Raw genomic sequence first — 27,522 nt, 5'->3', positions numbered from 1 at the left:
ACCGGGTCAAGCCAAACTTAGATTTTTCCAGGTCAGTCCGAGTCATGTTTCGCCTTGTCAAAAATTGACGCCCCTAATATATTTTAAAATTTTTTTCAAATATAAAATTTTCTTTAGCCCTCAAAACCACATAAATAAAAGTTGAATTTGAGATATCATACACTTATTTTTATTATTATTAGTGGCTATTTGAGATTTATTCTTTTTTTTAGCATTCTACAATACTTTACTCTTCCCATCCTCTTCATTCTCACATATTCAACTCATAAGCTCACTATATAGGCTTGCTAGTAAAATAAGATATCATTCCCAGATATTGAATCCAACATATGCATCAACAAAATACAGCAGAAATATCATTCAAATTGTTGTATTTAAAGATATTATCAAATGAATTATGTGATTTATGATAGTAACATGATATTTTATATCCGATAAATAAATTAGTGGGGCATGATATTGCATGGCAGATATCACTTTAACCAACCAAACTTAAAGTTTATTAACGTAAGATTAACTAAAAAACGGCCAAAATACTAACACACTATTAGATTATTATAATAAGAACTAAGGCTAGGAGCCATCTGATACCATCCTCATACACGGTTGGCTGTCTTGGAAGATGAGTTTATGCAACAAGTTATTCGCTAGTGAGCAAATTGGTAACAGTTGCAAGTCAAACAGAGAAACAAAAAAATAAGACACAAGAAAATAGAAAATAAATAGTAAGGATGAGTAAACATGCAAGTGGTTTACATCCGTGCGAAAACTCTAGTTTTCTCCTGGCAATGAAATATTGATTCTTTCCATCACCCCCAATCAAGCTGTATTTGTTTTCTGCAATCCAAACAGTAGAAAAGAAGCAATTAAACTCCAAGGATTAATTAGATAGCAAGGAAAAAAGATAATTCCAATGATCGACAAAGTAAAGGAGCAGTCAGAACAAGAGCATGGCCATACTGATACAACATTTCAATGATGCCACGTTCCACTAGTGTAGTATTTAGAATGTCCTATCCAAAAAATGCATAGTATCACTTATGATGATAAACATAGGGCAATCCCTCACACATAAATATATGGTGGACAAAAATCATAGCTTGCCTTAGCAAAATTAAATAAGTGCATAAAGTCCAAGGACAAATTAACAGTGCGTAACGTACACTGTAATCATATATATAGAAGTGAAATGAATGAATATATTCTGTCAAAACGCTGGTTCAGAACTTTCTGAGTTTCTCACACTAACAAAATGCCAATAATACTTGATGCTAGTCTGTCATCGTTTGGCCATTTCCAAAAGGAGTAAAAGTTGTTATTCTAGTGAAATAATGCAGTATTATGGGTTATGTTTTCACAAGCAGAAAAAACATCCCATGACCAACTGGAAACAGTTGCCAAGCAACGAAAAAGTAATACTAGTAATAATTCAGTTTCAATACGTGGGTATTACAATACTTCAAAGTGTCAGATGTCCAAGAATTAATAGCATTTGGTAAATGGAGAAAACATAATCAACCGTTAATAGAAAAAGATGGCTGAAAGAAGAAGACATAAAAAGGATCCGGTTAAATTACTTTATTAAACTCTAACAATTAAGATTTTGTTTGGAAAAGCGTTCTTGTTGCTTTTTAAAACAGCATTTTAGTACAAAATATTTTTGAACTAAAAAATTTGTACTACTAAGTTTCTTTAAAAGCAAAAACAAAGCTGCCCCAAGCAAGGCTTAAATATAATAAAACTAAACCAAAATAAAGACAATACAACATACAAATAACTTTTCCAAGTAGTTTTTTTAAATACACAATGTGCGCAACAAGAAATATCTCAAAATTATAAGCTTGTAAAAAAAATAGCCAGTATATTAAAAATATGCAAATAGTACAAATTAAAAGTAGCACAAAATCACAGCTATTCAGTTAAGTGATGAATAGAATATTAGCACACCAACATACCCTTTTCTCCTCTTCCATTTTAGCCTTAATGTAGGAGTAAATGGCGACTCCAGCAATCGCAATGCAAGTTCCAATGCCAGTTTGAGTTGAGATCTTGTTTCCTGTTCAGGATAAGGAGAAGGTTGCAGCATTTTGAATGATTTGCATATTTAAATTAGCATGCTTAGTAACGAAGAAAAAAATAAGTAAAAAAATAAAATATTGGAAAATACCAAATACAACGATTGAGAAGCCAATAACAAACACACGCTTCAATACATTTCCAACTGCATGCGTGAGTGGAGCTACTCTTTCCAAAGTGTTTGTTGCAACCTAGGTTATAAAGAGAAGAATATCACGGTTAAAACTACTTGAGCAAATAATCACAATTATGACAAAAGAGTTGGAACGCAAGCAAAGTTGAGAAATTTTCTGCACAAAATCCACAGCATTCCAATCTGCGGACAAACCCAAATCTGACAATCAAAATGTTTGTTTAAGGTTTATAGAATAAAGTAATAAGCACGGTCAATTGGAAAGAATACCAGAGCATTCAGATATGTGTCATTGAGGAACTAAAACTACTTTTAACAGCATTTGATGAACTCCTCTAAATGATGACGCACGGCTCTTTACTTCATAAATATACATCCAGATTTCCAGAAAGTTTGATTCAAGCAAAATCAAGCTACTTCAAGCCAAGCTAATGCAGTCTACCCGGTCTCAACTCAAAAGAGACTCACCAGTCTAAAAGAGAACTCGCTTCAAGCTGGAAACCATGATTTAATCATGTACCAATTGGCAAATATGACTTATCAGTTGGCCTTTGCAACTAATATTTAAGAGTCCCTAACAATTACTTATGGAAAGATGACTTCTCATGGCAAATTATCGATTGACATATCAAGATGGTTACTTGTAAAGAGCTCAACAAACAACTTCATTAAGTCAAACATCTCGATTAGGCTACATAATTATTGCACATTGTATATTTTCTGTATAGTTATGTAAATAACCAATTCTGTAATGCTCCTACTCCAACTCCAACCTTAGTCTATAAATAAAGGATCAAGGAGTGAGCTCAGTTATGTAAGTTATGCAATGTCTATAAGATAATTTTCTATAATCAAGCACATTTATAGAAATCCCAAATCTTCGTACTCTTGAATTCTTCTTTCTCTCTATTTCTCTATTCTCTTTTTCACTCATTATTCTCAATATACTAGGGTGTAATTCATTGATAATTCAAGATTCAATATCCTATGTGTGGTGAGCAAGGAACATACCATTAACTAGAAAAATGTTACATGAAGCCGAATAAAAAAAGAATTTGTCAACATGGAGAACCAAGAGTTTCTAATTGTTTGCGAACTTCCCAAATTCTAGGACAAGACTCAAATGATCCAGAAGCACTGCAGAGATTCTAAAACCACTCCTAGAGTCAAAATGCCTAAAGGATCCTTTGAGTCTATTTATGATCTCTAGATCCAAATACTTGACCTCCAATGAGAAGTCCAGAAAGTGAGAAGTCAACTTTGATTCTAAATTTGGAGGAAAGAATAACTAGGAGGAGGAGGCCACCGTTAGTCAATGCCTTCTCAAGAGAGATTGCTAAGGCCAAGCCTCCATAAAAATTTAAAATTCCACATCAAGATCCGTACAAGGGAAGGACATATCACACTGACCATGTCACCATAAGTTAATTATTGCTCTTATTGATATTAGCAGTTCATTAAAGTACAGGCTACTATTCCTTACCTTCAAGGAATCACCTTTGAGATGGTTCTCATGTCTGCTACTCAGCGTCAACATCTCGTTGGTCAAGTTCAAGTAGATTTTCTTGATGCAATTCGCTAATGTGCAAAGATTGATGAAGAACTCTCAAGTCTTATTGTAGATGAGACAACAATCAAGTGAATTGTTGAAGTTTTCTCACCCGGTTTCAGATGTAAATGCTCAATCAGAAATATTTAGAGCCATATGTGACTCAAGAAGCTCTTAACCAAGGTATGTGTAAATGAACTTTAAGGTAAATACTCAACCTGCAGCCATTATGGCCATTGGCCAAGTTGATTGAACTTAGTAATAGTCACATAAATGCCAAGAAGTACAATACAGAGACTGGTGCCTCTGCTATAACCAGGAGGAAGGAGTAAAGAAAAATGGGAGAGAAATTCAAGCAATTTCATAGGGACCAGAGAAGTCATCCCAGAACTCAAGCGCTAAAATAATATTTTATCATGATCAGAGAAGATCCACCCGGAATCAGAGAATTCATCCCTTTGAGGGTTTAGTTTGAACTTAAAAAAAGGCATGATAATCGCCATAGCGACAGGCCACTATCTCCTCAAATTCACTTGCTACCTCCATTACGAACCTCAACAGTAAGTTAGCTGAGGCCATTCAAAATAAAATTTCTTCAAAAGGCGGACACCCAAGATGGCTGACTTTCATTGGCATGACCAATCAAAGTGTTGTGCTTACCATCACGACCAACACTGAGGAGTCTTGACATCTGTGGAGCTTGGTGGAGGATCTCATCAAGCCAAGAAAACTTAAAGAGCTTGTTCTTGCTAAGTACGGAAGGAGGTCGGGAAAGCTGCTAGTGGATGAGGTCTGCAATTAACTAATCCCAGCACAAGCGATTCAAATTGTTGGGGTGGTTTTCATAATCCATGGAGAAGTTAGCGAAGAAGCTTCTCAGTAAGCTAGCCTAAAACGAATTCGGTCGAGTGTGGTGACAATTACCTCAAGGATGCCTACTACCGAGGTGTCGCCAATCATCTTTATTGAGGCTGATTATCTAGCAAATGACAATCGCTATAACGATGTGGTTGTTGTCACAGAACACATCACCAATTATCATATTGACAGCATCCTTGTAAACAAAGAGAGCTACAAGAATATTATCTTAAAGAAGATTTACAGGAAGATGTACCTTACTTCCAATCCTTTCTCCGGGTTCTCTTGGGAGTGCAAAGAGATGGAAGGAGTGATCTCCTTGTTCATGGATGAATTGTGTTATATTATGAGTTATATTTTCATTTAAAATGTGTTGCTTTAATTGTTTTGTGCAGGAGAAATACAAAAATGACACAAAATTCTAAGTATTATCCAGTGCCGCGGCATTGGACGAATCAAAACCACAATGCTATCAAGGACAACAACGGAGAGCCACAATATTGACATGACGGCGCAGACTTCTCTATTAGACAATGTCGTGGTGTCAAAGTGGTCAGCTTGGTAGCGCCGTGTTCATTCTACAAGTGTCGCAATGTCATAACCTATAACGCCTTGGCGCCAAAATTGTTACTCGTGCACCACAACAATCGAAAGTCAGCAGCGCCACGACATAGCAGTTGTAACTTCCAAATGACAAAATATACCAGTGAAGCAACGCAACTATTCACAACTATTCACTAAGTAGCAGATCCACGTCAACAAGCGCCGCGACGGAGCAAAAACATCAGCAGAGCGGCATTAGTTCATTTTAAGGGTGTTGCGGCGCCAATCTTTCAAGCGCCGCAGCGCCAGTTGCCTATTTTTATTTTATTACAAATAGTCATTGTGTTATGTTTGTAATTTCAGAACTTTCAAAGTAATTCTTTTACATCTCTCTTAAAGTCAATTCTAAGAAAAACTAGAGAAATATTTGATATAATCATTAGAGTGTTAGTCAGTATTTTTTTGAGCAACTCCATACGTTAAGTAGTGTAGATGAGATATATTGATCCTTCCTGGTGATATTATTCTCTCGTATTTTCATTCTTATATGATTTCAATGAAAAAAAATTTACTTATATTTTCTCCATGTCTTGCTAATTATATTGTTTTGGATTGATGATGTAGAGAATATATTAAATACTAATAAAGATTCTTGTTCTCTAAAGTTAAATGATGTTTTCAATATTATTCTGTTCTTTATTTAATACACATAATGGTCATATGTGTAGTTAAAATGTAGTGTGATGTATAGTCACGATAGAGGAATGCAAGAATAATAAGGAATAGTGAAATAGTAAATTTGTATACCTAGACATAAATTGTAAAATATGCTAGGTTCTTAATGAGATGATATAAGTGTAGAAAGTTAGTAGATATCATTTTCACTCCTATAAGCTCGACAGAGATCTAGGGATGCATATCCTTTGAATCACATTACAAATAAGAAATTCATTAGGAAAGATATGAAATTTATATTCATTAATTCAAATCACTTTATTTAAATATTGTGTCCATTATTTCATTATTTTTATTCGATGATTGAATCTTCACAACCAATGTTTTTATTTAAGTAGGATAATTTTGCAATTAGAGTAAACAATAGTATTTGATTGATAAAAAGCATACTTCCTCATGAGTTTAATACTACTCTATCACATTATTACTTGATTCGACATGTATGCTTGTGTATATTAAGTAAGATTTGTTATTTTTATACATAAAAAAAAATTATTGTTTAGAAGAGTAGTGTCTTAAATATTTTTATAATTCAAAAGTGCACTCCACAGCCCCCATCAGATTTATCATAGTTAGCGCGCTGACCACCTACAACAAAATCTTCGACCAACCCTAACTGAACACTTTCTGAGCTGTCATCTCTACACAACATCTTGCCTTGATGTTTCCAACAAGTGGTCAAGAAGTGATAATAAAAGGAAACTAGGGCCAATCAATGTCATAATATCTTGTGCATAATGTAAAAGAAGAATTTCTCCAACTTATTTGTAGAGATGGTTTATGTTGGACACTACAGAAGCCATTGAGGGGCCAATTTTTTAACATAATTTAATTGTAGCTCTTAGATCAATTACTTTCAATAAAGAATGCTGATGGGGCTTGTGTTTATATTTTGTGTGTGAAAAAGTTAATCCTTTACTGATGGTAAAAATTATATACTAATGAAATTGCTTACCACTACACATTCATATGTTAAATGCTCCTAACTAACACAAGTGTACGTGTCAATCAAGTAATAAAGTGTTATGAGAAGAGTGTCGAACCCATGAGGAAATAGATCAGATAACTACTATCTTACTCAAACTACTAAATTTGTCATATGCAACAAAATTAAGGGGAATTGACTAAAACTACTAAGAAATGCAGAAAATAGTTGAGATAACCATATATAAAGATGTTTTGGACTATTGATGATAAATGAATCTATGTTCTCCTAAGCAGACTAGTCTAAAATAGTTGTGAATCAGAGCTTATGCACTTTTAGATCTCTATCGAGCTTGTAAAGGTGTAAAGAAAGATTTATAGCCTCTCTATAGTTATTATATCACAATATATCCTAGAATCATAATCATCCTATGTATAAGCATGCAAGCATTTCATTTGAATAATCCTATTTATTCCAACATTCCTTCGTCGAGACAATGCAACGCACTAGATTTTTTTAAAAGCTCAACAAACAACATCTTCATCTAACTCTCTTATGTTGAGGCTTTCCATTGTTTTTCATCTAACTCTCTTAGAAGTTAGAATTTTCAGCCTTTCGCCTTCCTTTATCCCCCAATTTTCTTCTTACTCTAGAGGCATTCCATTGTTTTTGATAAGTCGCATCCCCTATCCAAATTTAATGCCCCTTTTTAGTATAGAAGAAAATTTTTTTCCTCCTCCCATTTTCTTCTCCTCTGGTATTCTTCTTACATTGAAGGCATTCCACTATTGGAGATAGGTGACATTCTACTATCAAGCTTTAGTGCCCCTCTCTTATGTAAAAGAAGCTTTCTTCTCTTTGTTCTTCTCTAGTGTTCTTCTTCTTACATTTGAGGTATTCCACTATCGGAGATAGGCGGCATTCCCCTATCAAGCTTCTGTGCTCCTCTATTGTGTAGAAGAAGTTACGATGAGAGCTTACTCTCGAATTAAACTGTCATTGATAGAATAAGATCAAATGCTTCTTGCATGTGATGGTGATTTGAGAAGATCTGGTGGCAATAATACTCGGGAGGAGAACCAGAAGTTATTAGTAGACGGGGAGAATTTCAACGCTATTTGAGCGGAAGTCCATCGGTGATGGACGATCGAATGGAAGTCTGTTGGCAGTCAACAATCCAGTGGGGAGCTGAAGAAGAGAGTTAGAGATGTGCTGCTAATAATGGTCGAGCGAGAAGCCGATGATAGCTAATATGAAGTAAGAGACCGCCGACAAATATCAGATGAAGGGCCGATGATGGTGGGTATCCAATGGCATTTTGCTAAGGAAATATGCATCCATACTAAAGTGTGTCGACAACGTCGGTATGGTGACTTTTTAAAAGCTCAACAAACAACTTCTTCATCAAATCAGACATATTGATCAGGCTATTAATTATTATATTTTCTCATATTTTTTGTATAGCCATACATGTAGCAAATTTTGTAATGCTCAAGCTCCAACCCAAATATATAAATATGAAGTCAAGGGGTGAGCTTAACTAATGCAATCTGTTTGTAAAACACAATTTTCTATAATCAAGCATATTTTCTAGAAATCTAAAAGCTTCATAGCCAAGAATTCTTGTCTCTCAATTCCTCAATTCTCTTTTTCACCTTTTATTCATAATATAGTTAGGTGAGATTCATAAAATAATTCTGGATTCAACAATAATTATATTTTTCATTATTCTTAAACTTATTCAATTGATATAATATTATTTTTTAATTTATTTTTACATCATTCTACATTGCAATTTCAATGATTGGAGACCAATACAAAGATCATATAATATCTTAAAATGATGGCAATATAAGATATAGATTTCTATCTCTGTCAACGTAGCAATATGAATATAACTGTAATTAATTAAATGAAACTGAAGCAATTGATGAAGAATTCCATATTTATGACATGATAAACATAATATTTGGCAACAATATTCATGAATATATTCATACAAGAAGATCAAAGTGAACGAGTGAAGCATGATAGCATTGTTTATGGTCACTGAAGCTTCTATGCGCAAAGCATTGAGAGTCCATATTATCTATAAATTCGAATTTCTAAACCACATATTATCCAAGCTCTCAATTGTAAATTTATAGTAAATACCGTAGAGCTCTAACTTAAAACGGTATGCTCCATGATTACGGGTGTCTAAGTCATACTTGCCATTTGGCCTGACTTTCCTTAAAACATAATATTTATTAGCTCATTATGTAGATCTATAATTGATCGTGTACTCTCCTTATTTATGATTAATGTGATGCCTACTTATTTATAACTAGTTTCATGGTTGTTTTCAATTAACAAAATATTTGAGATAGGCTTATATTTTTAATTTAAAAAATAAATAAATAAATAAAGCATTGTTTGGATTCTGGACTTTTTTTAAGGTTCAAACAACTAATTTCACGGCCTAAACCATGATTTAATTTGGAATAGAAGTATTCAAGAATAAATAAGTACAAAAGAAAAGTTAGTAGTCATTTGTGTGATGGCAAATATGAAACTGCCTTTGCCAATGATAAATACTCCGGAATGTTGAAGGAAAAAAACATACCTGATTATACAGGTGATAAAACATGCCCACCCAAAACAGATCTGTGATGAACTTTGTTAAACCTACTTTCGCTATTACATCATTGAAGCCATTCTGCAGCAACTGAGGTCCTTCAATCTGTAATTCAAATATTTATAAGCAAGCAGGAAAAAAAATATGCACTAGCAATGTTGCGATCAGAAAAAAACAGTTCTAATCAATTGCACTATAAGAGTAGTTATCCACCATGATCTAACTCCTTTCTGCTTAAGTCACATACTCCATATGATATTTTTAGTTTCTTCATTACTTTCAGATGGAAATATTGACGTTGTTTAACCAGTATTCCCGCTATTAGATTTTAAGCATTTTCTTAATAGTTTAGAGTTTATGAAAATCTGCTAATAAATAATCATTACAAGTTAATAACTCAATTAAAAAATTCCTATGGCTCTGAAAATTTGCGCCCCGGCCTCCCCACTTTCGGGAGAATTTTAATGGATTAGATTCCGGGGTAAATTTTGGGAAGACAGATTGAGTTTGTAAATAAGTCTCTACCCAGAGATTTCGCCATCATTCTGCAAGGACTTTATTATCTGAGTTCTAGTTTTCTATAGACACGAGCATCTATAGTTAATTAACCCTCTATGTAATGAGAGAGAACTTTCGATTAAGGCTAGTCGTCAATCAAATATGAAGAAATACGTGTTATATGGAATATAGTAGCAGCATGGTTTTTCGTTATTGCAAATTTGATATTTAAAATTTGAAATTCACCAACTTGTACTTAAAACATATGGTGGTGGAATGGATGATGGACACTGGTCTACGGTGCCATCAAGATCTCATGGTTTCGTCATCCCGGGCAATTATGGTCCCTGGTCTACTTAGTTAGAGGAGGTAGTCGACCCAACCTGACAGAAGAATCCTTGTTGAAAGTCATGGCTTGCGTCGTCCAAGAGAACCTTATAGACCTAGGAGTGCATATTTGTCTAAGGAGACAAGTTTGAATCCACCTTAGCTGACAGAGAGCTTTATGCCCTATCGATCATATCCTATTGATTCATATCTCAAGGATTTAGTGTCATTGGGGAGCATACGGGCTCTGGACATGATTGTAATTTAGCGGTGTCATTTGGCGGCAAACCACCCGGTTCAAAGGGCAACTGTCATAACCATTTACCTACGGTGCCATTTAGTGGCAAGACCACCAGTTAGAGGACACGTGACACATCTTACTAGCAATAGACTATTTGAGAATGAATCCTAGTGAATTCTCGACTAGACATTAGCTCTTCGTAAGCCGAATTGATATTGAAATTTATCCGCCTCAACAAACTATTGCGGAGGGTGGATGGGTTTCAGTTTAAGCGTTTTGATGGTTCATTTCGATTTTAAATATTTTGAATTTGGAATTTCTTGAGTTTTGAATTTTTATGGGCATTTGGGTGGCATTGAATATTTGGAATTAACCCCTCCGATTGAGATCTACGTTCAATACGGCCATCATCAGAATAGCTCAGGGTCAATTTGATTTCGTTAATTAAACCTTGTCGACTCTGTCAACTTGCCAACGGAGGATCTAGTTCATCGTTGGCTTTGTGCCTTTGTTGGTGAATTTTCATTATTTATAGGCCTTTAAGGCCGAATATTAACATATCAAAACAAATATCCTAGTCGATATCGTGACCGTATATTTGTTTAATAATTCGAGCCATGTCAACTCCTACCTACTCGCATAGAATGATCGGACTCAAATTTGGATATGTTTCTTAAACCCCCATGCAGCATCCTTAGACGTCACGTGTGCACCCTTAACACGCTCGTCAGGACCCATGCGAGTATTTATGGAGGCATTTTTGTAATCATCTATTATACTTTGCCGACTGTATAATTGCAGATAGAGAATCAGGTTCATTGCCAGCTTTGTGTCTTTATCAGTGAATTTTCATTATTTATAATATGAATGTATTAAATAAATATTTGACCCGCACAACATCCTTAGACGTCATGTGCGTACCTGTAACACACTCGTCGGGGCCCCTGCGGGTATTTAAAATGGGCATTTTTATAATTATCTGTTGAATCTTATTGACTATGTCTAATTACTAACAGAAGATCGGGTTTATTGCTAGCTTTATGCTTTTATTTAATGAATTTTCCTTCTTATAGACCTTGAAGGCCTAATATGAGCATATCAAAATAAAAATTTTGGTCGACGTCGTAACCGTATATTTGTTTGATAATTCGAACCATGTCAAATCGAATCCAATCATGTAGAAGGATCGGGTTCAAAGTTAAATTTGTCATTTAACCCGCGCAGCATCCCTAGACATCACGTTTGTAAATATGAAACAATCGCCCGGGCTCATACGGGTGTGTATTCTTACATATATACATGTTAATATATGTGCATATGCATTTTGGTGCTTGTATATACACATCATAATGCACGTGTGGGGGCATTTTTAGGATATTTGACAGGTCTCCTTCTACTACGACAGCTTGTAGGTGTGTTTGCATTTGTTGTATTTGTTGCGGATCAATGGTTTATAATTTTGATGATAGCAAACATTCTTATTTCTCTACGGCTGCCTTATGTACTGACATTTCAGGTTCACATGATCGGACTGCAATTTGGAATCAGCTCAAGATTGGGTAGACTAGGTCTGAGTCAGTTTATACATTTTTTTCTTTCTTGAGTCTATTGTATTTGGTGTGGCTCCTGATGTTTTGTAACTTGGAAGATTTTCTATTGCTCCCTAAAGATTTCTGTTTTTGGTAACATCGTCCGGGACGATATTTTTATCGTCCTGGACGATCTGTCCAAAAGCAGAAACCCTAATTAGGGCATCCTCATTAAAGCAGTCGTCATTATACAAAACACATCGTCCTGGACGATTTTGTATCGGCCAGGACGATGGGCTCAAAACAGAAAGAATCTGCCGCAAGATCTATTGAGAAATAACGTATTTTTGGACATCGTCCAGGTGGATCGTCCAGGACTATAAAATATCGTCCAGGACAATCCAGGTCAATTTCTCCAAAATTTCTCTGGAATTTAAGGAAAGCAATTATGAATTGATTTCACGATCAAATCGTCCTGGACGATCACAAAATCGTCCAGGACGATATGCTGGACGATTGGTCATCGGATAGCTATTTTTCAGGGCGATGTTGAGGACGATATTCCACAATTTGTACTGATCGTCCAGGACGATATATTATCGTCCTGGACGATATGAACAAACTTCTTCTGATCGTCTCAAATCGTCCCGGCTGATTGGGCTTAAATTGTACTGACCGTACAGGACGATATTCCTATCATCCTGGACGATAATGTCGGCAACTTGTATTAATGAGCTCGTTTTGAGCACTTCTATTTAAGCTTTGTCAAGGCACTTGTTAAGTGTCTTTAGCAGCTATTGTAGCTTCGTTCTTTTGGGAGAAACTTGAATAGAGAGCTTGAAAGGGAGAGAGGAAAGGGTGGAGTTTGAGAGGAAGAAGATCCTGTGAGGGGGAGGAACTCAAGGGAGTGTGGAGGGTATTCCACACGGTTGCTCCGACGAACTCGCACCTTAGTACCATCAGATTCAAGGCTTGTCTCGAGGTAAGTTCACCAAAGAAGAAGATCTCTTTGGTGTCAAAGGACCCGGCGACTCCGCCGCACCGGGGAAGGTGGAAGTGATTTTGTAAGGGCTTCTCCGCCTAGCTGTGGGGGCCAAAGGAGAGACACTTGTTTAGTACAATACTTGGAGGGTGCCTCCAAGGAGTGGACGTAGCTCAAGGTTTGACCGAACCACTATAAATCTGGTGTGTTCTTTCTTATTATTGCTTTCGCATTATTTTCTTACGCACTTGTTTTTTCGTGGTGATTTTGGATTGTGTTTTATCTTTGGTTTTAAAGTTATCCAATTCAGCTCTCTTTTATTTAGCCTTGGGCCAGTTCATAAGGGCTTAACATCCCTAACGAACTTTCTAGTGCCATCAGAGCAATTTCAGTATTCTTTACACATTTTTTGTTACGGTCTTTCGTCCTTGCAGTATATCTACTACTACTGCAGGTAGCATGTAGTGCGTACATCTGTGTTTGTAGAGGACCCGTGTGTGTTGTAGATCTTTTATCCTTACTTGCAGAGGACTCCTCATATTTGCAACGCATCCACCACTGTCATTTGTAAACGGGGCACTATATGCTTTGCAGGATTTCCTCAGTCACCCTTTTTAATTTGCGAGTGGGTCATCGTATGCATGACGAACTTCCTATAATTTCCCGTAAGTATCTGGATTCAGTACAGGCCCTTGCATTTGTGTCTACATATGATCTTCCGCACTCACAACATTCAGCTGTAATTATTGTAAAATAGGCCATATTTGTTGTCGTTGCTTGCAAATGGATTATCTTCACCATAACTTTCATTTCTAATGACATGGCATTCTTCATACATGAATGTCGGTTGTCGTCATTATTTGCAGGAGTTCATCATATTCATCATGCATTGCTCTCCTCACTTATATATATTTAATGAATTCACTTGCAAGTTAATATTGACAAGAGCGGGGTCATCACATTCTCTATTAATGTTTGTATTCCAATTAATGTGATGGCTCCATGATATCTCATTGAGGTTTTGTTGTTTGCAACCAAATCATGTTTTCTTCTGCAGATACACCATTCATCATTTGTAGATAACATATTTGCTAAGGACTTTGTATGTTTTCTTGCAATCAATTCATGCATGAATCCACTATTTATTGCTTATAAGTGAGATGCATGCATCCTTGCTTGTTTATTTGCATTTAATCTCATTCATTGTGGTATCTTCTTGGAGTTGAATTGTTGTTGGTGAAAAGGATGCTATTACATTCCTTCATGCTCACTCACTTTGCAAATATGTTTAATCAAACAAATCCTTTTAGTTGCATTTGCTTGCATGAGGCTCATTTGAATGCATTTGAATGTCCGAAGTTATTATTTGATTTTTGATGTCTTCATCTCGATCATGTCTTTATCAATTTAAAGTCAATGCTCTATTATTTGTTCAAATTCAAGTCCAATTCATCGTCATATTCAAGCTTTCAAGTCTTCTATTTAAGTTGCTCAAGTTCAAGTTCGAGTTTGCAAATTCTTGTTAATTGCTCAAGCCGTTGTTATTTCATTTAGTTCGTGTTCAATTATGGTCCTCTACAGTTCATTCAAGTGCAAATCAGCCAATCAGGTCCCCTATAACTTGTTCAAGTCTTATGCATCCTCTAACTACATTTCGGCAGCCTCCCGGCGTCTCCCTCATAAAAAGAAAACTACATGAGACTTAGACTCCCCGTCACATCAAGAAGGACGTGTACATTCGGTGTCGGGTGACACCGCTGCGGCAGTCTGCATCCCCACCACGCTAAGAAATGTTCATATGAGTCTTCGAAGATACTTGTTTGAAATGCACAATTCTTTTCCCCGCCACATTATGTAATCGCGTAAGTGTACTTAAAAATGTCTCTGCCATGCTACGAGAGCATGTACAGGGCCTACCAGCCTCGCCGTAGGCACCGCACCAAGTTTCCTTCACACCATGCTAGAGATTAGCGTGTATGGGTAGTCCGCCGACTCGCGGCGAACGCCAAGAGCAGAGTTTTGAAGTTTAGAAATAATAAATTTGCGAGTACGGCGATGACATCGACATAAATGCACACAATCAAATATTTTCTTTCCTCCTTTTTTTCATTTGCATTTTTTTTATTCTTTATATATATATATATATATATATATATAGAGAGAGAGAGAGAGAGAGAGAGAGAGAGAGAGAGAGAGGGGGGGGAGGAGCAGATGCAGATATTTGAGGTTACTGTAAGGAGCAGATGTGGCTAATCAGCCGCTTGAAAGGGGATGGGTAGGCTAGGTTTCAAGTGGCTTGCTGAGGGAGATCAAAAGGAGGTCGAAGGTTTGCGATTATGAGAGGTATTTGATTGAGATGGAGTTGTATTCGACCTTACTAGAAGAAGGACAATGAGGTTGAACGGGTATGAGAGGAGACCGGGCCTTAGACTAGTTCACAAACAGGAGAAGGGATTTTGCAGAAAAGTCTAGTAGCTGATGTTTGTCTATTTGCATGAGATTGTCTCAGGCATGGTGAGGTGAGGTCAAATCGAGTGGCTCCACCAGCTGTAGGGGTCGACTCGGCTGTGAGGTGTGAGGGTCATGAGGTTTACGTTTGGAAACGAGAGAGGAGGCGGGCGTGTGGATACAGGAATCGGAGAAGAGGCATGAATGAAGGAGTTGCTGGCTTGAGGAGGTTGCAAATGGGAAGAAGAAAACTTCGGGAGACTTGCAAAAGGTGGGAGTTTTAGCGTGGGAGGAGAAGAGTAAAAGAAGGCTCCGTCTCCTCTCTATTTTTAAAAGCCAGCGTAGGCATGCGTGGGATGACTGCAAATGGCACCGAATCACAGAGCATAGGTACTGTAGCAAGCGGCGGGGATGTGATTGTAGCAGAATTTTGGTATGGACGGCAGAGGTAATGATTTAGCTTTTTTTTTTCTTCTACCGTAGAGGTTAACAATTCCATACAAACAGAAGAAATGTGATATGCTAGATCATTTGGGCATGAACAGCACATTTCTAGCAACTGACTGAAAATTTCATGCTAAATTGGCATCTACGATATTTAAGACTGAAAAAAAAAATTTCCATGAACATAAAGAGAAAAATATCTCAAGACAGCATTATTTTTCAGATTTTTGATGTAGTTATTTCAGAGAGACTTTTCTTTAAATAAGCCTTGCACATTATATTCTTCATTAAGAAAATATATTCAAAATGCCTTCACGTGTGCAGTGAATTATATTAATGGCAAATCAAGTTACTACTATTGATATGCATCTCAGAAGTAATATTTCCTACACCAGAATTAAAAAATTCACTTACAATTATTGCAGGAGGAATGCAAACGATCAGTGCAATAATTGAAATGTAAGCATACAAATTTGTGCTGTCCATATCAGTCTGCAAAATTCAAATTGTTTAAGTAAAGAGCAGCAGTGGAATTAGAAACAGAAATTATGCTAGGAAAAGAGAGACATGCCATTGCTTTCTTCGAATAAATGCTTCTATACGTGAAGGAGATATTGGAAATCATAGCACTAATAAAGCCAAGCCAGTTGAATGATAACTCAGTTAAAGAGGCCATGGAGACACCTGTAATATCCATGAGCAAAGTTAAGCAGGTGATGTCTCATTTTAGCCCATCAATTCAAGACCATATTTGTTTCAAAACCTATTATCTTAAAGAAAGATTACCAACTACAACTGGTGCAAGAGACAACCATAATGCAAAGGGAATCTGCTGGCCAAGAATGAATTGTGAAGCTGCCGCATTGAAGAAAGGTTCCAAAGCTGAAAGGAATCACACGAAGTAAGAAATGTAACACTCATTCTTTGTCTAACTCCAAATTCTGGAGCATCAGAGAAGCAAAAAAAAAATTTCATAATACCTTTGATTGTGTGGGTGAAGGACACTGCAACAGCAGCAAATGAAACATTGCTAGTAACATGACCAAGGGCATGGCAAATCCCAACTGGGATAAGCAACTTCAAAATCTTGGAGTCAATGGGCTACACAAAACAATTTTATTCAGAAAGCATGCTGAGAAATACCCAAACGGTTAAGTGCCTGACGCCTAACACCCACAAATCGCATAATATCTAAATAATACTTGCATAATGATTTCATCTAAGAAGCAAGTGAAAATTTCATTTTTATAGAGGCTATTTGGTTAGTTTGAAAACTTGACTGCCTGATAACTATGCAACAAAATTTACAAAGAAATTGCAACACTAAAAAGTAGTTGAAGTCAACACAAGCACATGCCCAGAAGGTTGAGCAAAGAAAAGTGAGGTCATAGCACCTTGCAAACCTCCTAGGTCTGTGTTATTACTAAGGCGTTGTCTGTACGACTGCTTTGAGTTAGGCGTCTAATGCATTTTGGAAGCAAAAACAGCAAGGAAACAAGTAGAAAACTGTAAGAATTTGAAGCTATGGATTGATTTTGATTAATACATCAACAATAATGAAAGATACGATTGATCTACTATTTGAGAGGTAGATAAACTCTCCCACAAATCCTAGACGCCGCAAGGAACAACTCCTAAGAAAACTACAGCAAACATAAATCACATAAAGAAAATAAAACAACCTAATTACCCTTAAATAAACTATCATATTTCCCACCAAAAACTAAATTCAAATCAGCCCTATTTCCTTTAATAAAAAATTCATAATTTCTTCCCAAATTTGAATCCAAATCAATCATATTTCCCTAAATAAACATTCCTAATTATTTCTCCCTTGATTTCTCCTTGCATAGTGAATATTAACTCCCCTGGGACGGCAAGGTGGGCCCCCTTGGTGTATCAAAACTTCCTCCACAAAATAAAACTTGTCCTCAAGGTGGAAGATGGGAACGATCCCCTGATCATCTCATATGGCTCCCATATAGCTTCGTACTACAACAAATCCTTCCACCTTATAAGTACCTCCTGAACAATAAACTCAGAATGTTGAGAACGAATTGGTAGCCCAATAAGATTATTCCTTGAGATGATTATTTTTTTATCCACTTCAATTTGTTTGTTGAAAGTTCTGAGTTGCTCCTCTTGTCATTAATCATTAGCATCTTCAACTTTCTCACCCTAGAATCGCTACTGCCCCAATAGCTTCTTCCTCCTCGAGTATAGTGGTTGTCATAATCCCTCCATATTTTTCTCATGAATCGAGGATGGGAATCTCACCTTTTTCCACCTACATCACATGACCCTATCCCCATGGATCTACTTGTCCCCCTCCTTCGATCACCTACTCCCCATGCTCAAAAGACCTCACATAGTGATCGACCACAACACCACCTCCACCACGAAACTCCCTTCCTGCTATCCCCCATCCAAAAACCCTATTACACCCCTTATCAGAGCCCTAGGAGGTGAATTTTGACTCCCTCCTCCTATGGCCCACTCCCTTGCCTGAAATGCCTCTCATAGTGGTCGGCTCCCCTGCCATCTCCACCAAAAAATTCCCTCATTGTTGTCCCCTCATCCGGAAACCATATTCTGCTCCTCATCGGAGCCCTAGGCGCTTGCTTTTGATGGAAGAAACACTCCTCTTCGAACTCTTCTCAAGAGAATCCCGATCAAATCATGGTTAGGTTTAGCCATCAAAACCACCAACGGAGTTTTGGATTGCATCTCAATGAGTTTCTTCATCATCTCCTCCAACCTCCCAAATCGAATCTCCATTCAATTCTCTATGGTTCAAAATCTTCCTTCGAGGGTTGAGAATTTCTCCTCCAACCTGGAACTGAATTGTTCCATTTCATTTTCTAACGCAACCACCTTCTTTGCTGCCATTGTCTATAAAAAAACCTCGCGGTCTGATACCAATTTGATGCATTTTGGAAAGAAAAACAACAAAATAACAAGAAGAAAACTGTAAGAATTTGAAGATAGAGCTGATTTTGATTAATATTTCAACAATAATAAAAGATACAATTGATCTACTATTAAAGAGGTAGATTAATTCTCCCACAAATCCTATATGCCGCTAGAAACAACTCATAAGAAAACTGCAGTAAACATAAATCACATGATGAAAATAAAATAACCTAATTGCCCTTAAATAAACTATCATATTTTCAACCCAAATCTGAATTCAAATCAGTCTTCTTTCGCTTTATAAAATATTCCTAATTCCCTCCCAAATCTAAGTTCAAATCATCCACTTTTTCCTAAATAAAACCTTCCTAATTCCCTCCCATATCTTAATTCAAATCAACCCATTAAATAAACATTTCCTAATTTACACCCGAATCTAAATTCAAATCAACCAACTTTCTCTAAATAAACATCCCTAATTTTTTCTCCACTAATTTCTCCTCCTTGCATAGTAGCAGCATGGGTTGGGTATTTGAAAATTTGATATTTAAATCTTAAAATTTCACCATCTTATACTTAAAGCGAATGGTGGGGGAGTGATGATGAGCCCGATCAAGATCCCATGGTTCTGTCATCCCGGGTCATTGTGGTCCCTGGTCTACTTAATCATAAGAGGTAGTTGACCCAACCTGACAGAAGAATCCTTGTTTGCAACCATGGGTTGCATCATCCAAGGATACCTTGAAGATATGGGGTAGATGCTTGCCTACGGAGACAAATTTAAATCCACCTTAGCTAACAGAGGACTTTGTGTCCTATCAATTAACAATTATATCTTATTGATTCATATATCAAGAGTTTTATGCTATTGGTGAGCATACGGGCATTGACCATGATCGTAATTTAATGATGCTATTTCGCGACGAACCACCTGGTTTAGAGGGTCCCGGTCATAACCGTTTACCTGCGGTGCTATTTAGTGGCAAAACCATATGTGTGGTGCCATTTGATGACGAAACCACCGATTAGAGAACACGTGTCACATCCGTACTAGCAAGAGATAAATTGAAAATTGATCTTAGAGATATTTTCAACTAGACATTAGCTCTTTGTGAGCTGGGGTAATTTTCATATTTGTCCAACCCGGCAAAACCTTGTTGAGGATGGATGAGTATATTTTGTTTTAAGTAATTGATGATTGAATTTTAATTTTAAATATTTTGAATTTCGGTATTTTTGAAATTAAGGATTTTAAGGGTGTTTAGGATATTTGAAAACATATAATCCATTCCAATTGAGATAGACATTCAATACGGCCATCATCGGAGTATAGGGAGTCATTTGAAAATGTGTATATTTTGTGATAGTTTGAGGGCATTTGAAGAAATATATGATCCCCTCCGGTTGAGATTTACATTCAACACGATCATCATCGAGGAGTTTATAAATATTTTGTTTTATTGATTGAACCTACTCGACTTTGTCTACTCGCTAACAGAGGATCGGGTTCAAATCCAAATTTATTTCTTTAACCTGCATGTCATTCTCAGGCATCATGTGTATACCTACAACATGCTCACCAGGGCCTACGTAGGTATATTCCATTGGATGCATTTCACACGATGCATTCACATGTATGCATGATATAAATTTTCTTAAAATATAATTGTAGTGTTGAATGACACACTAGAGTGAAACCCTCAACTTATGTAGGATGATGATTTGAAATACAGTAGCAATGTCAAATAACATACTAGAGTGAAACCCTCTGCTTATTGCCAATGCATGCGGAGGTATTTTTGAAATGTAAATATAGTGTCAAATAACACACTAGAGTGATATCCTCTGCTTATGCAAGAGGTTTTTTTAACATGCAACAATGATGTCATATGACATGCCCGGGTAATGCCTTCTATAGATTATGACACATGCATATACAACATATTATCATGCAAATGCAATGTGTATATGAGGGGACATTCTAAAATATTTACATGCAATGCAGAGGGGTGTCCGACTGTATAGGTGACTATTATTATTGAATGTGCATGGCTTTATTTTGGATTTCGTTGACACCTTTTGTCTGCCTGTATGAAGTTTGCAAATTCAGTGGTGTGGTATCACACTCTAGTAGCTCGTGGTCATTTTATTATTGATTCCCCGCCTTTGCTTACAAATGAATCGTAGTGATGTCACCAGGATACCATAAGATACCTCATTGTTCTAATGTAGACTCCCTTTTCTCATTCATCCAGAGATCGGATCTCCGAATCAATCCACTTTTGTTCGGATTGGGTAAATACATCTAAACGACATGAGGTCGTTTTGTGATAGATGATGTATCACAAGCTACTGATATCTCTACACTGTTACGGATATGCTTCATGACATTCCAGAAGGACTCCCCCTTCATGAATTTAGGTCGTACTAATTTGAGTATATTGGAGACTTCCATTACATGATTATGGAACAGTGTGCCTGAAAGTACTTCCCTCTGAGGTATCTTAATTCTTGAAAGTGAATACACAATTGCAGCGTTGTTATTTCTTGGGGTATTGCATTCATCTCTACTTTACTCCCAGTTCTTCAAAAATATTCAGTTGTTGTGCTCTATGATCACAATTAAAGAAATATACATCAAACAAGGATATGTCCTCCAATTACCATTGTTGGAACTCTCTCTTCCACGTGCTCAATATCCCTTTAGGAAGAACCACCAATGGTCTTTTATCAAGTTTCTGAGCGATAAAGCTCTGCATAAATCTTATAAGCATAAATGTTTTCCAGATCCTGGGGCATGATCAAGGATGCATTCACCTAATCCTTCTACCATAAGGTTTTTGACAAGGAATCTGAAGCCTTCTATTTGATGTGGCTTCGTCAATTTCTTATGCCTCAGATCAATGCCAAGATCAATTGCAGCATCTCAACCACCATTGTTGTAGGGTTGTATGTGATGTGTCCATAAGAGATTCTTCATACTTACAGCATCTCAATCATCACTGCTGTAGGTGTTGTACGTGTTCATCCTTATCCGCAGATGGAAACCTGTATGTTATATCTCCTACGATTGTTTGTAGATGTTGCGTGTATTTGTGTCCACAGGGGATTTGATGTACTTACGATATATCCACTATTGTTATCCATAAATATCATATCAACTATTACTGTTTGCAGGGAATATTCACTACAATCTCCTAGACGTACTTATAGTAGAGCCGTTGTATTTGCATCATATCCACCTTGATCATTCACAGGTGGTGTTTGTGTACTTATTTGCGATAGCAAGTTGCATATAGGTTATTGATGTTGACTTCAAGGCATTATTGTACTCAGCGTCTGTTGTCTTGTTGATGTGATTTGTTGTATACATGATAGTTTTTCCTTGTTAATTTTAGGTGCCTCCATTTCAAGTCATATTTTTATAAATTTTCAGTGTTGTCATCTCAATCTACAGGCTTTATTGCTTATATTGGGAATTTCATTAATGCATGTAGGAGACATCCATGCATTCAGAAGTAGGTTGGTGTTGCTTGCAAGTACAATGCATTCAGTTGCATGAGGACTATTGCAGGAGTTTATTCTAATTACTCATATGTTGATCCAGGTTGGCTCTAGAATACTATAATATTCATTGTCTGCCGACACTCATCACTTGTAAGTATGTTATTGCATTTGTGGCCAACTTCTTGCATACACTTCAAGCTTCATTGTGTACATTGAGCTGTTATGTACATCCTATGTCTATCCTTTCTACATGTAAGGGATAAACGTGTATACTTGCTACAATACTATTGCAGGCGGCATGAACAACCATTGTAGACTTCTGTGCTCATCATGCACAATATAGAGATATTTTTAGATCTCTAAACTTTACTCACAAACGTATCACACCACTTATGGATAAGTCATTTTGTGCATTTGAAGTTCTGTTATTTGTATGTATGGAGAGATTTTCTACACTAATTTGTAAGGGCTTGCATTTGTTGTAGTCTTTTCGTATGTGTTGTGATATTCAGCCCTTTGTTTGCGAACAATGTGTTACATATCCATGCTTATAGAGGACCTATTACACCTGTAATATATCTACTATCATTGTTTACAGGAATATTAACGTGCTTGTTTGCAAACCATTATTGCTCGTTGGATGTGTTGCATTCACCATCAGCTTCTTCATGTATGTTGATTGACATCGGCTACAAGCAAGCCATGTTCGCTAAAATGTCCTATGTATATTTTGTTGGTAGGTTATCGTCCCACTTACATACCAACTATCACATTCACTAATAGCTCCATATACTAGTAATTTCAAGCTCCCTCAAGTAGACCTATGGGTTAATTGTCATGAACAATACAAGTTCTATATTGCTTGTACCATTCCTTTAGTGAATCATCATATTCATCAAGAGCTTTTTCTAGTCAGTTAACACATTCATTACAATTATACTGCCACTGGTTGTGGAAGATATGTTGTATGTGCATCTGCACTTTGAAATTGATTGCAGGGTGTTGTTGTAGTCTCAATTTGTATCATCATTTGGTTTAAGCTAAGTTCCTTGTGGTTCAGATCAGGTTCAAGTTCCACTAGGAATGTGTTTTCTTGAAGTTAAATCATTGTTTATTGTTGCAAGCGAGCCATGTTATTCATTAAAAGCATCAGATTATGTCATAAAATTTGATTATATTGTTCACAAATTTACTGCCAATGGTAAGTAGTGTTTGTAAATCTATTTTCCATCCTCAGTCTTATACATTTTTACTTGTATTTAAGTTGGAGCTTATTATTTTACAAATCATAACCTCATTTTTAATGCCATGTCGCTCCTCATATGGTTCAATTTGTATCATCATTTGGTTTAAGCTAAGTTCCTTGTGGTTCAGATCAGGTTCAAGTTCCATGTCATCATGAGTTTATTTTTCTATAACTTATTCATTCGAGTCCGAGTTAACAAGTATTTGCTCATAATTTTTTTTATTTCCAAGTTCAAGTTCTATTTCTCAAGTTTGATTTAAGTCCTTGGCTTATTTATTCAAATTAGAATTCAGTTCATTTTGATGTTCAAATCAATGTCCAAATAAAGTCCAAGTCCCATATTATTTGGTTCAATTCAAGTTCTCATCACTGGAATTTTTGGCAGCCTCCCGATGTCTCCCCTGTTTAGGAGAAACTACAGGAGTCTTAGCCTGCCCGCCATGTCAAGAAAGACATGCATGGTCGGTGTTGGGGGGCACTGCGACAGTAGTCTTTGTCCCCACCACGCCAAGAAAGGTGTGCATGGGTCTTCAAAAGCACTTATTTGAAAAAGAAGCTTTTCTCGAGTACAGGTACTTATATTTTTGCCGTAGTGCAAAAAAAAGCACGCACAAAGCTTGTCAACTTCATCGAAAGCACCACACCGAGTTCCCTCCCGCCACGCTAAGAAAAGCGTGCATAGGGGTCCCTCGGTGTGCTGCAAACGTCGAAAATAGGACTTTGGAGAGGATTGCCCGCCTCGTTACGAGCACCGCAACGAGTTTCTTCCCACTGTGCTAAGAAAAGTGCGCATGAGTGGTTGTTCATCACGTTGCAAGCACCGATGACAAGTTTTTGAAGTTCAGAACTTTATACCTGCATAGAGGGACCTCGGTGGAGTTGGCACGTGGATCAAGACGAGAGAAGATCTCTTTCTTCCTTTTTTATATTAATTTTAATTAAGTTTAAAGACAATAATTAATTATAATTAATAATAATTAATTATTACTTATTAAAATTAATAATAATTAATTATATTCAACTTTTTTAATTACAACTAACTTTAATTAATTATAGCTAATTTGAAATAATAATTAACTATATAAATTTTCCCTCTCTCTCTCTCTCTCTCTCTCTCTCTCTCTCTCTCTCTCTCTCTCTCTCTCTCTTAGTGGACTGAATGGATCAGGAAGCTTGCATCTTGCGAAAAGGGCAGGGGCTACGGCTAGGGGTTTGCAAGAGGAAATCGGCAAGGTCTTGTACAAGATGAAGGTGGATGGAGTTTTTGGTATCAGAGGCTTGCAAAGGCTCAAAAAGGGCTTGGTTTGAGCAGGAGAAGTCGGGAGTGGGCCTGTGGTTGGAAGCCTCAAGGGGATTGGAAGTAGCGACGAGGGTTCGTGGATTTGAGGAGCATGGGAGAGCTTGCGAGCTATATGCCGGAAGATAAGCGAAGAGAAAGCTTCATTTTGGCGTGCTTTTAACGACGCGAAGGGCAGGAGCACGCATGAATGGTCTGCAATGGTGCCGAATATCAGAGGTATGGGCATTGTAGCAGACTGCGACTGATTCAGCAAGATTCGATAGAGTTCAGCAGAGGCATGGCAAAGATTTGAGGAAAGATGTCTTACTTTTTTTTTATTTTATTTGATGATTTTGCTTTGGACTCTAGTAGAGGTCAACAATGATGAAAAAGGCAACATGGAAGATGATAAAGATGGGACATGCAATAGTTCAAATGATATTATCAATAAGCTATATACACTACATAAAATCTATATTAGCTTAAAATGTCTTTTGGGTATTTTATTTAAGCTAATCTATTGAACAAATTCATTAATTTATTAAATATTGAATGTTAAGATTATCATTTTACACTATACAAAATTCTTCCTTGTAATTCAATAGATTTTATTAAATAGAAAAACAATTTCTATCAAAGAATCATACTTTCTTGCGGAGAGTGGGTAGGATGCTTAGCTCCCTGGGCATTAACATCCAGATTACCATAATGATGCCTAACACTCATAAGGACACGAACTTCACTTGATTCATATGCATGAAAAACAACACAAAAGATTAGTTTCCATTTAAAAAATTCACTTCAAATCGAGTTTCCAACAAACCAAATAGCACTTGAGAATTTCTTTTTTAGGTGAACTTTACTTTATGTTAATGACCCTTAGCCAACCTTCAACTCTAGAAATTGTTGTATCAAGCTACTATTTATTTGCCAGGCTACCAACGGATCAGAATTAATTCTTTCATTAATTTAAAAGTGTATACTAATATCGATAAATATATTTTCAGTTTTTTCTATTGTTTTAAAAAGCTCTCTCCATGTGGTAATCCCAAACTTCAATAGGAATACAATCCAAAGCGCTAATTTAAAATGCTTCAACAAGACATGACACTATGTATCATCATTTACAAAGGAATCTATTCAGAAGCAAATAAAGAAAGGTGTTAGCTAATATCCTTTGTTTGTAATATTTATTTTACTGCATTAATTGAAGGAATAAATGACAGCAAAAAGCAATATCCCTTTGGGTGACAATATCTTCACCATACATTCAAATTTGTCTTAGAACACTTACCATCACGGCGCATTGGTTGGATGCCAGTTTTCTATCCTGCCTGGGTTTGAGTGAATCTTTACTTTCAATTGCAATTTATTCGCTCAACTTCTAAAAAAATGTCTTAAAAAAATTGTTTTTGGGAAAGTATCACATAGCATGTGGTTATAAGAACAGCTGTTAATGGTAAAATTTAAAAAATAATAAAAAGAAAACATATGCCTACCTAAACGACCTGCTTTTGGAAGTTTTTAACAAGATGATGCTCCAAAGTATTATATTGTGTCTCATGGAGCTCCTGCTTAATAATTTTCTTGTTTAATGTTTTAAGAAAGAGTAGCATTGAGTAATATGATCTGGGATCCTATCAAACTACCAATAATAGATTCCAAACATTCAATCTATTTTGAATGGCCGGGATCAATGTCAACTCAGTTTATATTGTCAAAATTATATTTTTATTCAAGAACTAGCTTTTGATTAATTCTATAAATGCAATTTGCAGCTATCGAAACGGAATTGGAAGAGCTGGATCCAAAACTGCACATGAATGAAATATGTAGACAGTTGGGTTCGCACGGAACAACTTACAGCGCGTTTAGGAAGGCCAACCAACCAGCTCACGAGACAATACACGACACCCACGAAGAGATGTATGACAGAAACAAAGCTGCCAAGCATAAAACACCAAACACCAACAGCCCATCATTCAAAAACATAACTGAGCCCCTCAACAACACACGAAAAATACTTACTATGGATAGGGGAAGTAGTTGTAGATCTTCTTGTTCAGAATGTTAAAGATCACATTTAGAAAATACCTAGAGCGGCAGAAACGTAGTTAAGAGTCCAATGCACCGTAATTACACCACTTAAATGGAATATTTTAACTCCGTACCACAAGAAAAAGAAAGAACCCGTGATGAGAGCCTGGTACTTCACGGTGAAGGGAACCGACACTTCCCTGAGAAAATCCCCAATTGAGGAGAAAAATAAAATTATAAGATCTTTTATTAAAGCTAATGAAATTTTTCACTTCACGGAGGAGACGGACCTCACCCTGCGTAATCGCTCCCTTCGGCCTGAGACGAAGAGGCAGCGGCGGCGATTGGACGGAGAATCTTGCGTTTTCCTGCGGCCGTCGGAATAAGAGATGGATTTATCCCTTGAAAGAGGGATGGGCAGAGCTGCCTTCCAGAAATGAGGTTTCCGCCGTCGCTAACGTTACCAGCGGGCCGGGGAGCTGCCAAGACGGCAATAGAGGCAGCTGGTGTCGATCGCTGAAGGCCAAGGAGTCCAGAGATTCTGCTGCCGGTGCCCGATATGGAACCCGTCAAAGCCATTGTGAGAGACTGAGAGCAGAGAGAAAGCGAGGGAGTAGCTGTGTGAGTGCGCGGAT

General features: G+C 36.8%; 1 protein-coding gene across 2 annotated transcripts; it reads right to left on the bottom strand.

The window, feature by feature from the left end:
• Positions 1-530: 530 nt before the first annotated feature.
• LOC110116070 (triose phosphate/phosphate translocator, chloroplastic) lies at positions 531-27,522 on the bottom strand. Of its 2 annotated transcripts, XM_028700634.1 has the most exons (13): positions 27,183-27,522; positions 27,022-27,087; positions 26,879-26,944; positions 26,715-26,793; positions 16,886-17,006; positions 16,692-16,787; positions 16,477-16,589; positions 16,320-16,397; positions 9,425-9,541; positions 2,168-2,267; positions 1,956-2,056; positions 961-1,013; positions 531-837 (listed from the first exon to the last, which is right to left on the bottom strand). In XM_028700634.1, the coding sequence occupies exons 1-13, from the start codon at positions 27,464-27,466 to the stop codon at positions 810-812; spliced, it is 1,302 nt and encodes a 433-aa protein (XP_028556467.1). In that variant the 5' UTR covers positions 27,467-27,522; the 3' UTR covers positions 531-809. The 2 variants fall into 2 exon arrangements, with proteins under 2 accessions (XP_028556467.1, XP_020705177.1); XM_020849518.2 differs by lacking the exon at positions 961-1,013 and having other exon boundaries at positions 27,183-27,521.

This window comes from Dendrobium catenatum, unplaced genomic scaffold (genome assembly GCF_001605985.2).
Source record: "Dendrobium catenatum unplaced genomic scaffold, ASM160598v2 fragScaff_scaffold_1560, whole genome shotgun sequence".
NCBI lineage: Eukaryota > Viridiplantae > Streptophyta > Magnoliopsida > Asparagales > Orchidaceae > Dendrobium > Dendrobium catenatum.
The sequence above is the reverse complement of the archived record's forward strand: the minus strand, read 5'-3'. Positions and strand labels throughout refer to the sequence as shown.